This window comes from Amblyraja radiata, chromosome 13, assembly GCF_010909765.2.
Source record: "Amblyraja radiata isolate CabotCenter1 chromosome 13, sAmbRad1.1.pri, whole genome shotgun sequence".
NCBI classification, from domain to species: Eukaryota; Metazoa; Chordata; class Chondrichthyes; order Rajiformes; family Rajidae; genus Amblyraja; species Amblyraja radiata.
Genome location: NC_045968.1, coordinates 49,734,830 through 49,748,552, shown reverse-complemented (window position 1 = coordinate 49,748,552; position 13,723 = coordinate 49,734,830). Strand labels below are relative to the sequence as shown.

The window sequence follows — 13,723 nt, the reverse complement described above, 5'->3', positions numbered from 1 at the left end:
CCTCCAAATTGTATACAGTTCTGACTTGGAAAAATGCTGGAGTTCCCAATTCTGGGAGTATTGTCTCCAAAGGTAGCCCACTGCCATCTTGAGGGTAAATAGAAATGGCAATAAATGTTATCCACACCATACAAATAATTTTTAAAATGCTACTGGCAATAATAACTGGCAATTTGACGCATCGCTAAACTGTTGGTCAAAGTTTCCCAATGTTAGAACAGTTATGTTTCTCCCTTGGCTAACTACGGGATGGGGAGCATTCTGCATAATCAATGGGGTGTAGAGCTAGGGAGAGAAACAGTTTAATGTCAATTCAACGTCTAAAATTTAAGGCAAATTTCCAAATGCCATTTGTACAGCAATTGGTAAACCCATTTTAGAATTTGTTTGTCTGGTATTTCCAGGCTTTATTTTGAAGTGTTGTGGCATGGATCATGTTTGGTATGTGATTATCTGTATTTGTTTTATAAATTATCCACAAGGCCAATTCTAAGGAAGAGGAGTTTAAGTGGGTTTGGGCTTAATTTCATTTTGTAAACCATATGTTTAAAGTCTGCCTGATTATCTATCTCTTTCAACAAAAAAACATAAATTTGATGTTCCTTTCAAAAAAGGAAGAAATAATTGATATTGTATTATGTTAAAACTTTCTTTAATGTTTCTTCACAGACAAACTGACAGAGTATGAAGGAGCACAGCAGTAACAAATGCTGTAAAAGATTCTTAAAAGTAAACCTCAGTGAACAACTGAGATGCCACCACAGCAAATGGAACCGATTGGATGGCTCGTTGTGCTCGCAAAGACAGTTTTATTATCAGCAGAAGCAACGTCTATGGCTGTCAATCAGGAAAAAGCGGGCCAAGTCTGTGCTAAAGAAGGCCCATCCAGATTGTCAGCAGTGTGGGTCTCCGGCAAGCATTGAATGCATGCGAGTGACGCTGAAGAAAAAATCATTGCTGGCCTCAGGAGCCGATGACACGCCAACCAAGGAAGTGTGTACCCCAGCATCTTTGGCATCCTATGAGGAAGTGGAGAGTAAGGGGTGTGACATTTGGAACAGCAGTACAGTTGGTCCTGATTCGGATTGTAAATCAACCATTTTATGTTGTAAGCCGGTCTCCAGAAATCTAACTGATCTAGCTACAAAAGTTACATTTCCCAAGTCTGCACCGAGGAAAAATAGTGGGCTTCAGGACAACATTATAAATCAGAAGCTATCAAATGGATATAACAAAATAGACTTCCAAGCAAGTAAAGATTTTGTATCCAATAATTTACCTCGCAAGACAAAACGACAGCTGAAAGGGCACAAAATCTCTCTGCTCTATAGGAAACCTTCCTCCCTCTTTAGTTTCCGTTGTAGAATATTTAATTGTAAAAACAGACGGAGAAAGGTTGTCAGTCAGAGAAAAGAGAAGCTAAGACGGACGCAATCGTTGGGTACTGTCTGCGTAAATCCCCCCAAAACTGCCCAGCATTTGGATAAAATGGCATTTGATATTTCCTCACAGCCAGCTGCCAAAGGCGACGTATCCACTCAGAACATGAACTTTGCTTCAGATCAGAATTGTGGTACATCGGAGAAAGCAAAGCAAATTAAGAATTTGTGCCTGGCTAATTGTTGTGAAGTTTCAAAAATGCCCCTTGGTGAAGGGATGGACATTTTGCCCACTCAAATGCCCCATTTTGCTCATTCAGCTGAACTTAATAATCAAATGGCAAATGAAAGCACAGACATAGTGCGTTCTGGTTCAAGCCCGCTTGGTTTGGATGCTTGTGTTAATCGGCTTGTAGCCCCTGATAAGTGGCCCAAGACTGATGGATCGTCCCAATTGTTTGCTGCCTCGCAGGGAAGATATTTAAACCAAACCCCAGTCTGTGACGGGGAGATGCAGGTCATCAATGCTGTAGCGGAATCCACTGCACGTCCATGCAATCACACCAGTGTTCCTGGGACTGAAAGCGGACAGTCAGTATGTTGGCAAAGTGGTGAGCCGTGTCCTGTGCTTCAGCCGCAGCTGCTAGACCACATTTACTATAGATCTTCAGAGGAACGTTCTGGCCATGCATTGGTGAGGACTGAGCAGCCAGCTCGATGTCAGGCTGAGAAAGGAAAGGAGAATGAATCTCGAACCTGTTCTGTTGCCACTGAACGATTAATGTCCTGTATTCATGGTACAGTTTCTGGTTTAAGAAAATTTACTATTTCCTAAGATTATACCATGTACAATAAGTGTAGAGTATAAATATCAACTCTGACTGTTCTGCAAATTGCAATATTCTCATCCCATTTTGTTGGTTATTTGATGCTAGAGGGTGTGGTTACTCCGAGATGGTGGCAGAATAACCATTTGTGAGTAACAATGTCCAACGTGTCCATGCTGACAAAGATGCCCCATCTTAACCAGTCCTACCTCACATAGGGTGGCATGGTGGCACAGCAGTAGAGTTGCTGCCTTGCAGTGCCAGAGACCCAGGTTAGATCCTGACCATGGGTGCTTGTCTGTACGGAGCCTGTATATTCTCCACGTGACCTGCATGGGTTTTCCCCGGTAGCTCCAGTTTCCTCCCTCACTCAAAGACGTACAGGTTTGTAGGTTAATTGGCTTAGTTAAATTGTCCCTAGTGTGTGTAGGATAGTGTAAATGTGAGGGAATTGCTGGTCAGCATGGATTTTATGGGACGAAGGGCCTGTTTCCACACTATCTCTAAACTAAATTAAATTTGGTCCATATCCTTCCAAAGGCCCATATTCTTTTCTATCCATGTACCTGTCCACATGTCTTTTAAATGTTGTTAGTACCTGCATCAACTATCCTCTCTGGTAGCCTGTTCCATATACCCACCCTTTGTGAAAACCTTGCCCCTCGGGTTCCTTATCCCTCTCACCTTAAACCTATGTCCTCTGGTTCTTGATTACTCTAGGTAAAAGACTGTGTATCTACCCTATCGGTTCCCCTCATGATCTTATACACCTCCATAAGATCACCCCTCATCCTCCTGTGCTCCACGGAATAAAGTCCTAGCCTGCCCAACCTCTCCCAATAACTCAAGTCCTGGCAACATCTTCATAAATCTTCTCTGCACTCGTTCCAGCTTAATAACATCTTTCCTATAGCAGAGTGACCAAAGCTAAATATGATGCTACAAATGTCTTGTACAATTGTAACATAACAGTCCAACTTCTATACTCAAGACTAGTGAAGCCAATATACACTGAAGATGGTACAGGGTGTGCTGATGTTGATTTAATTACACTATTGTAGTACTGTATTCACGATCTGGAGTGCAGAATTCAAATCATATCGTAACAGACGTGAAATTTAAATTAAAATGTAATCTACTACAAACCCACTGACTCCCATGGCTATCTGGACAACAGTTTTTCCACCCTGCTTCCTGTAAGGACTCTATCCCCTACTCTCAATTCCTCCGTCTACGCCGCATCTGCACCCAGGATGAAGTGTTCCAAACCAGGGCATCGGAGATGTCCTCATTCTTTAGGGAACGGTGGTTCCCCTCTTTGACTATAGTTGAGGCTCTCACCGGGGTCTCTTCTATACCCCGTGACTCTGCTCTCGCTCCCCAACCCCCCCCACTCGCAACAAGGACAGAGTCCCCCTTGTCCTCACCACTACCCTACCAGCCGTCACATACAACAGATAATCCTCCGACATTTTCGCCACCTCCAACGGGATCCACCACTGGCCACATCTTCCCATCTTCTCCCATTTTGGCTTTCCGCAGAGACCGCTCACTCTGTAACTCCTTGGTCAATTCGTCCCTTCCCACCCAAACCACCCCCTCCCCGGTACTTTCCCTTGCAAGCGCTGGAAATGCTACACTTGTCGCTTTACCTCCCCCCTCGACTCCATCCAAGGTCCCAAGCAGTCTTTCCAGGTGAGGCAGAGGTTCACCTGCACCTCCTCCAACCTCATCTACTGCATCCACTTTTTAAGGTGTCAACTACATCGGTGAGACCAAGTGCAGGCTTGGTAATCACTTTGCCCAACACCTCCGCTCAGTTCGCATTAACCAACCTGATCTCCCGGTGGCTCAGCACTTGAACTCCCCCTCCCATTCTGAATCCGACCATTCTATCCTGGGCCTCCTCCATGGCCAGAGTGAGTCCCACCGCAAATTGGAGGAGCAGCACCTCGTATTTTACTTGGGTAGTTTACATTGACCTCCAATTTCAGGTAGTCCTTGCTTTATCCCTCCTTCCCCTCCCCTCCCCTTCCCAGCTGTCCCTTAGCCTACTGTCTCCGCCTTTTCCTTTCTTCTTCCCGCCCCCCCACTCCCCCACATCAGTCTGAAGAAGGGTCACGACCCGAAACGTCACCTCTTCCTTCGCTCCATAGATGCTACCTCACCCACTGAGTTTCTCCTGCATTTTTGTCTACCATTGAAAATTAAATAGCTATTTTACCTGGAATTTAAGGGGAAACAAAGTTATTATTAATGATGGTTCATCAATGTCCTTCATCTATCATCTTTAGTATACACTATTTATATGTGTCTGCAGATCTTCAAATATGATTGACTCTTAAAATTCCTTCTAAAATGGTCATGCAAGGTGCTAGTTGCACCGTAACCGCTCCTGAAACTGAAAGGATAAAACCTGGCAGACCAGCTGGCATTGACTTGGATACTAAATTCGAATATGGCAAAGTCAAATCCCAGCTGGTAGAACTTTCAGAATCCTTCTCTCAAACATCTAGGAAGCACTACCAGTAAAAGAGCGGTTACCCGATGGTTCAATTGGACATAGCCAAGCCTGGTTCAGTTGGACATGATTCAACCACCACCAGTGAATTGATCACTCCGCTTTATATTTCTGTAAGACAGAACACCCTGAACCACCTAGACACAAAATGCTGGCGTAACTCAGCGGGACAGGCAGCATCTCTGAAGAGAAGGAATGGGTGACGATTTGGGTCGAGAACCTCAGACTCATTTAGCATCATGGTCTATGGATAGTCTGTCCAAAATGTTGGAAGCGCTCAGCATATCTGGAGGTGTCTTGATAGTTGAAGTAGTTTTAATTTCAAGTCCTGGAACCTTTGTCAGAACCAGAGCATTGGTCTCAGACTTGAGATAATAACTGTTTCCCTTTCTACAGATGCTGCCTGGCCTGCTGACTATTTTCAGCATTTTATTCTTATGTTTTAGACTTCTGGTGCCTGCAAGTTATTTGATTTTCTTGTGACAATCACTTAAATAAATAGTCACAGTCATACAACCAAAAATGGCCTTTTGGCCCATCATGTCTGGACTAGCCATCAAGTACCTATATGTACTAATCCCATTTGGTCTTTTGCCTGGCATACTTTGGTGATCCAAGAATGCATCCAAATCCTTCTTAAATGTTGCGAGAATCTTCAGAATCAAATCTAAAAATTGTCCACAGTTACAATGCGTAGTGCAAAAACGTGGAATGTGAATCTTTTTGGAATCTACCGTCCTTCAGAAATGTGGTAGGATGGCACTTCCTGCCACAATTTGAACCAGTTCCAAATCTTTAAGTTAATCTGATTTAGCATGGTCTGTGGATATTCTGTCCATTAATGTGTGACGATATTATGGAGGAACATCTTGCTTCTTCTCTAGGAGTGACCAGTTATTCAAAGAAAACAACATTTTTATTTAATTCAGATTTTTATTGAAGGACATTTCCTATTAATAGTCGATTGCTTTGCATCCGCCTTGAATCTTTACCAACATTGAACAATACAGTACAGAAACAGTCCCTTCAACCCACAATTTTTATTCCGAACATGATGCCAAGTTAATCTCCGCTGCCTATATATGATTCATATCTTTCCATTTCCTATCTATGTGCTGATCGAAAAGCCTCTTAAATGCTGCTATTATATCTTCTTCCAACACCTTTCCACAATATTTTGACTGTCAACCCTATTTATGCCTCTCATAATTTTATATACTTTTATCAGATATCCCCTCAACCTCTGAAACTGCAGGGAAAACAGTGCAAGTTTGTCCAATCTCCCCATATAGCTAATACACTAATTCTGGGAAATCACTTCTGCATCCTCCCCAAATCCTCCATCCCCTTCCTTCAATGGGGCAACCACAACGTCTTCTACTCCCCCCGCAAGAATTATCTGCAAGGAAAATAAGAATTAAAATTTCTGCCAAAGCATTTCTTGGCCACACGTTGAATAATCTTATTCATCTGATGGTTGAACTAGAGATAGTTTTTCCAGTTTGCACATATCCTGACCAAAGAGGGTCCCATTGTAAAATAGCTAAACTTTATATGTAGTCATTTCCCATTTGTGTTGGTGAGGGGATTGATTACTGACAATGATACACTTGTACTTGTCTAACAGTAATCAGGAGAGGGCAATTATTTGATTATTTTTTATTAAATGCTCCTTCCTCTAGATTTTCCTCTCCACGCCCACTTTTATTTTACTCCTCTTAGCCAAAGGGACAACAGTCAATTAGAGGTGGACTAACTCTGCAATGATCAAGGACAGACCTTTAAGACCAATTGGATTTTTAATGAACCTATCAGTTTTAAATCCTTGATTGTTTTCAGAAATATGTTTGAATGAGTTGGATTATTGCTATGAGAAATATATAATGCAAGTTCTTTGTTTATTTAAATGCTAAATCAGTATTTTGTCTCCCATGAATCTCTTTATCTGTCTCTAGTGTTTATTTTGAAATGTTTCTGAGTATCAGAAATGTGTCTTATGGGAGGCATCCAATTATATTTTAATGGCTTGGCTATATCAGATTATTAACAATTTTATTCTTAATTTTGTTTAGATGAGATAATAATGCTTTGTACAGTAATAGATGCTACTTGGAAATTGTCAGCCCAGCCATCAAGCTTGAACTGGTTATTTCTGCACTTTGTTTTAGCAAACAATTCCAACCAAGAATATTGTTGGACATGCAAAAATTTGATCTTTTTTTTTCAGCTTTCCTGGATGAATTTTTGAGAAAATATGGAAGCCTTATACCACTTACCGAAAGAGATGTTCTGATGAAGTTAGAACAGATCTTTCATCAGGATTTCCGTGATCGGTAAGTAGACCATGTCCTGGTGTGTCCGTGAGCAGTTTAATTTTGTGCTTCATTTGAACATTGTCGACACCCTGAATGGCCTGAGATTTCGTCAGAAAAGTTAGAAATTTTAAAAGACCATTCGGCCCATCGAGTCCTCTGCTATTTAGTCATAGTTGCTCTATTTTTTTCTCAACCCCATTCTCCTGCCTTACCCCCATAACCTTTATAATGCTCTTGGTAATCAAGAACCCATCAATCTCCACTTCAAAAATACCCAATGTTTTGGCCTCCGCAGTCGTTTGTGGCATTGAATACCGCAGATTGACCACTCTCTGGCTAAAGAAATGCCTCCTTATCTCCATTCTAAAGGTACGTACTTTTATTCTGAGGCTGTGCCCTCTGGTTCCAGACTCTCCCTTTACCAGAAACATCCGTTTCATGTTTACTCTATCTCGGCCAGGAGTCGGCAACCATGTCAGTGAGCGGATGGCGGGCCACGTCTATCGCCATAGTGTGACACTTGGTGTTGTTTTTCACATTAGTTTTCACATGTTTTTCAATTAGTTTTCTGCAGTTCCCAGGTTCCTCGCGTGCCCCGGGACTGGCTGTAGCACCCGGATCGCCTGCGTGCCCCAGGAAGAGCTGCAGCTCCCAAATCAGCTCTCGTCCCCGGCACTGGCTACAGTTCCCAGGTTGCGAAAAATAATTGAAAAAAAATACGCCTGCGGGCCGGATGATTTTGGGTTACGGGCCGAATCCAGCCCGTGGGCCGTAGGTTGCCGACCCCTGATCTAGGCCTTTCATTAGGTTTCAATAAGATCCCACCTCATTCTTCTAAACTTCTGCGAGTGCAGACCCAGAGCCACCAAATGCTTCTCATATGTTAACCTAATCATCCCTGGGATCATTCCTGTAAACCTCCTCTGGTCCCATTCAAATGCCAGTATGTCCTTCCTTAGATATGAGGCCAAAACACCTCACAATATTCGAATGTGGCCTCACCAGTGCCATAAATCCTCAGCATTACATCCTTTCTTTCAAATCCTAGTCCTTGTGAAATGAAAGATAGCATTGGATTTGCCTTCCTTACCACTGACTCGACCTGCAAATTTCACTTTTGGGAATATTGCACACTCTCAAGTCCCTTTGCACCTCCTGATTTCTGAATCCTCTACCCATTTAGAAAATATTCAATGCCTTCATTCCTTCTACCAAAGTGCATGACTGTATATTTTTCGCCACTGCATTCCATTTGCCACTTCTTTGCCCACTCTCCCAACTTGCCCAAGTTCTTCTACAAACTTCCTGCTTCCCCAACACGATCTGCCCCTCCACCTATCTTCATGTCATTCGCAAACATGGCCACAAAGCCATCAATTCCATCATCCAGATCATTAACATACAACGTGAAAAGTAGCAGATCCAACACTGACTCTTGCAAGAACTGACTCTTGCAGAACAGCCAAACAGCAAAAGCCACTTTTATTCCCATGCTTAGCCTTCTGCCGGTCAGCCAATCTTCTATCCATGCTAGTACCTTGGCTCTAGTACTGTGGGTTCCTATCTTGTTTAGCAGCCTCAAGTTTGGCACCTACCAAAGAAAGGCTTTCTGAAAATATGCACATCAACTGAATGTAAACAACATCAACTGAATCTCCTTAATCAATCCTGCTTGTTACTTCCTCAAAAATTCCAAGCGATTTGTCAAGCAAGATCTCCCCTTAATAAAGCCACGCTGACTTTGGTCTATTTTATCAGGTTACCCGGAAACCTCATCCTTAATAATGGACTCAAATTTTACCAACCACAGAAGTCAGACTAACTAGCCTATAATTTCTGTAATGGCAATTTCTTAACTTTCCAATGTCCAACCTTTGATTGCCATTACTACTCGGGGATGTCCTGGAGATATAGCTTACGCACTAACAGATAGCAAAAACAAATTTTCCAGTCGTTGTTTCTTGATTAATTGGTCTTTTATTGAAGTAGTACGAAACAAGAAACCCTCTTACTAACTATTTAATCCCTGTCGAGTCTTGTGTCGTCTTGTGTGCGAGTGGTAAAAAACTGTTGCTTCACCATCCCTCGAGGCTAAACTGAATCCCAATATCTGTGGCTACGCCAGCCTCCTCAGATGTAGACATGCCCTACTACGTATCAAATCTCACCCACAAGCATACCGAAAAAGAGAAAACTAGAAATATCTAGACATGATTATAATATACCAACAAGCATAAATGGTTCCTACAATTTCCTTTCTTTTGCTTTGCTCCCTTAAACAGTGGAGTCACATTTGTGATTTCCAGTCCTCTGGAACCATTCCTAACCATGGTGTTTATTGAAAGGTGACTACTACTGTATCCACAATCTCAACAGCTACCCCTTTTCGAACTTTGGGATGACGCAAAACATGTAATCTGTTCATCCGCCATTTGTTTGATCCCCATTACTAATTCTCCACCATTATTTTCCAGCACTCCAATGTCTTGCACTTTTACACTTTGTATATCTGAAATAAACATTTGGTATCCTCTTTTATATTATTGGCTAGCTTACCTTCATAATTAATCTTTTCTTTCCTTATTACTTTTTTAGTTGCCTCTTGTTGGTTTTTAAAAGCTCCACAATCCTCTAGCTTCCCACTAATCTTTGCTATGTTATATACCTTCTCCTTTGCTTTTTTGCTATCTTTAACTATTTGTTAGCCACAGTGGCCTCCTTCTCCCTTTAGGTAACTGCCGCCATTCAGTTTGGCAACTGTGAGAGTTTAACAATTCTTCATACGTTCTTGGAACATTTGGCCCATCAAGTCTACTTCACCATTCAATCATGGCTGATTTATCTTTCCCTCTCAAACCCATTCTCCTGCCTTCGCCCCATAACCCTTGACATCCTTACTGATCAAGAATCTGTCAGTCTCTGCCTTAAAAATATCCATTGACTTGGCCTTTACAGCTGTATATGGCAATGAATTCCACAGGTTCACTGCCCTCTGACTTAAGAAATTCCTTCTCATCTCCTTTCAAAAGGTACATCCCTTTATTTTGAGGCTAAGGCCTCTGGTCCTAGACTCTCCCAGTCGTGGAAACATCCTCTCCACTTTCACTCTATCCAGGCTTTTCACTCAATTCAATCAGGTGTACCCCTCATCCTTCTAAACTCCAGTGAATAAAGGCCGAGTGCCTTCAAACGAGCATCATATGTTAACCCAAATTATTCCTGGGATCATTCTCGTAAACCTACTCCAAGACCAGCATCTTCTTCTTTAGATATGGGGCCCAAAACTGCTCACAATACTACAAACGCGGTCTGATCCTTATAAAACCTCAGCATTACATCCCTGTTTTGTATTCTAAGCCTCTGGAAATAAATTACATTTGTCTTCCTTACTGCCGATTTGACTTGCAAATTAACTTTTTTGGAATCCTGTGCCAGCACACCCAAGTCCCTTTGCACCTCTGATTTCTGAATTCACTTCCCATTTAGAAAATATTATACTATTTTGAAATTAGTATACCAAATACGTATTCTTTGGTAGTTATTCCTACTACCAAAATGCATGACTCCACACTTTGCTACGCTGTACTTCATCTGCCTCTTCTCAGCCCACTAATCGTGACTCAGAAACCATCTTTGATAATGCATTCTAAAGTCTTACCAGCCACTGAAGTCAGGCTAACCGACTTACAGTTTCCACTCTTCTGCCTCGCTCCCTTCTTGAACAGCAGACTAATATTTGCAATTTTCCAATCGTCTGGAACCACCCCTGAATTTAGTGATTCTTGAAAGATCACACTAATGCCTCCACAATCTCTAAAGCCATCTCTTTCTGATTACTGGAGTGCAGTCCAACCAGTTCAAGTGACATCGAACTTCAGTCCTTTCAGCTTCCCTTCTCTTTAGTGATAGTCACTTCAGTAACTTCCACTCCCTGACTTTCTTTAATTTTCGGCACGTCACTGGTGTCTTCCACTGAAGCAAAAAATATATTCAATTCATTTTCCATCTCTTTATTCCTCATTACCACTTCTCCAGCATCATTTTCCAGCGGTCCAACGTCCACTCTTGCTTCTTTGTTACTCTTTATATATCTGAAGAAACTTTTGTTATCCTCTTTTATATTGTTGGTTAGCTTACTTTGGTATTTAATCTTTTCTCCCGGTATGGCCTTTTTAGTTACCTTCTGTTGTTCTATAAAAGCTTCCCAATCCCTCAGCTTTGCACTAATCTTTGCAATGTTATATGCCTTCTCCTTTAGTTTTATACTGTCTTTGACTTCCCTTGTCAACCATGGTCGCATCATTCTCCTGTTAGAATCTTTCTTCTTTGGAATGAAAAGATCCTGCGTATTCCGAATTGTTCCCAGAAATTCCTGCCATTGCTATTCCACCGCCATTCCAGCTAGGGTCCCTTTCCCATCAACTTTAGCCAGCTCCTTCCTCGTACCTCTGTAGTCACCTTTGCTCAACAAAAATACGAACATATCCGATTTAATCTTCTCCCTCTCAAATTACAGGTTGAATTTTATCATATTATGGTCACTACCTCCTACCGCTGTCACTCTCTGCAGTCCCAGTCCGCCCACACAGTCAGAAAGCCATCCACACTCGCACAAGACGCCGCAGGGCTCGAAATTAACAGTTGCCCGGTTGCCAATGGCCACCTGAAGTCCCGCCGGGCAACCTAAAAGCCGTGTCATTTTGCCCGGTTTGGCATGCACCTGGGACACCTACTGTTCAACTCTGAGCGGGGCCCCCCTCTCTATCTCTCTCTCTCTGTCACTCTCCGTCTTCGCCCGCCATCCGTGTCTGGGCAGCTGGGTCTCCGCTCTCCGGCCGCTCCTCATCTACCGGCACGGCCGGCCACCTTGGACATTCGCACTGCCACGGCCAGAACATCCTCAGCTGCCCTGCACATGCGCACAACCACGGCCTGCACATCCTCCCCCCTGCACATGCGCACTGCCCCGGCCTGCACATCCTCCCCCCTGCACATGCGCACTGCCACGGCCTGCACATCCTCAGCTGCCCTGCACATGCGCACTGCCCCGGCCTGCACATCCTCCCTCCTGCACATGCGCACTGCCACGGCCAGCACATCCTCCCTCCTGTACATGCGCACTGCCCCGGCCTGCACATCCTCGCCCCTGCACATCCTCCCCCCTGCACATGCGCACAACCACGGCCAGCACATCCTCCCCCCTGCACATGCGCACAACCACGGCCAGCACATCATCAGCCATCCTGCACATGCGCACTGCCACGGCAACGGATTGACGCCGGGCACTTTCTCCCTCCCTTTGCATTGTGGGAGATCTGGCCGCCATTGCTGTCTGGTCGCTGCCACGCTGCGACTGCTGAAACCCAACGCAGAATCACTCCCTGAAGCTGGAGTAACTCCCTGTAATAACTCTTGATTCTTGGTTTCCTGGTCCTCCAAAAACATTCCAAATGGAATTTAAACTGGAGGTGGTGGATGGTGGACTTAAGCAAAAACTAAATGTAGTTGCGCCTGGTTGGGTAACTATGTAGGGTGAGGACTATTCCATGCTTTAATTGTGCAGGGGAACTCCATGGAGCAGCCAGCTATCCAGAGATAGAAGAAATTGGATAGAGACCCTTCTTTAGACTCCCTCTGGTTTTAGTGTCTTTAGTTTAATTTAAAGATACAGCACGGAAACAGGCCCTTCGGCCCACCGAGTCCATGCCGACCACCGATCACCCGTACACTAGTTCTGTCCCACACATTAGCGACGTAAGTCGAGTGTTTTATTCTCTCACGTCCCAGTTACAACAATGAATTCCTTACTTGCAGCAGCACAACAGAATATGTAAACATAGTACTCTGTGAACAATGTTATAAACGAGAAAACAAAACTGTGTATATTTAAATATATATATGTGTGTGTGTGTGTGTAATATATATACACACACATAATTTCTATCGTACACACACACACAAGTTCTATCGTAAAGTATTGTGTATGTAGGAAGGAACAGCAGATGCTGGTTTAAACTGAAGATAGACACAAAAAGCTGGAGTAACGTTTGTAGCTGTAGTAAAGGCTGGAGACAGAATCTTTGGACGAAAGGAAAATATTACGTTTTGGGTTGGGTCTGATAAAGGTTCCTGCACACCTTTGGAATGTGGAAGGAAACACGAGCACCCGGAGGAAAACCCATGCGTTCAAAGGGAAAAGGAACGAACTCCATTTAGACAGCACCCATATTCAGGATCAATTCTGGGTCTCTGGCACTTTTAGGCAGGAACTTTATGGCCAATGTACTGCCCCATAGTCTTGAACTGAATTAAAACATACAGTAGCTGTAAAGGGGGACATAGCGTGATTTACAGATTTAAGACTGAAAATGGATAGGTTTTTTTTGTAACCAATGTTATCAACGTATAATTTATTTGTGTTGGAAAACAAAATATAGTGGCACAGCTGGTAGACTTGCTGCCTCACACGCCAGAGATCTGTGTTCGATCCTGTCCTCGGGCACTGTCTGTTGAATTTGCACATTCTACCTGCAAGCGTGTGAGTTACCTCCCACATTCCAAAGACGCATTGGCTTTGTAGGCTAACTTGTCCCTGTAAAATTGCCCCTAATGTGTAGGGAGTGGGTGAGAAAAGTGGGATAACAGAACTTGTGTGAATGGGTGGTAGACAAAAAAGCTGGA

The 13,723-nt window shown here is 43.3% G+C and overlaps 1 protein-coding gene across 1 annotated transcript in view; it reads left to right on the top strand.

The window, feature by feature from the left end:
- senp5 (SUMO specific peptidase 5) overlaps positions 1 to 13,723 on the top strand; it is a 45,357-nt gene that overhangs the window by 6,562 nt on the left and 25,072 nt on the right. The window contains exons 2-3 of the mRNA XM_033032056.1: positions 670 to 2,176; positions 6,955 to 7,060. Coding sequence (XP_032887947.1) covers positions 685 to 2,176; positions 6,955 to 7,060 — 1,598 coding nt within the window. The 5' untranslated portion in view covers positions 670 to 684. The remainder of the gene's footprint in view (positions 1 to 669; positions 2,177 to 6,954; positions 7,061 to 13,723) is intronic.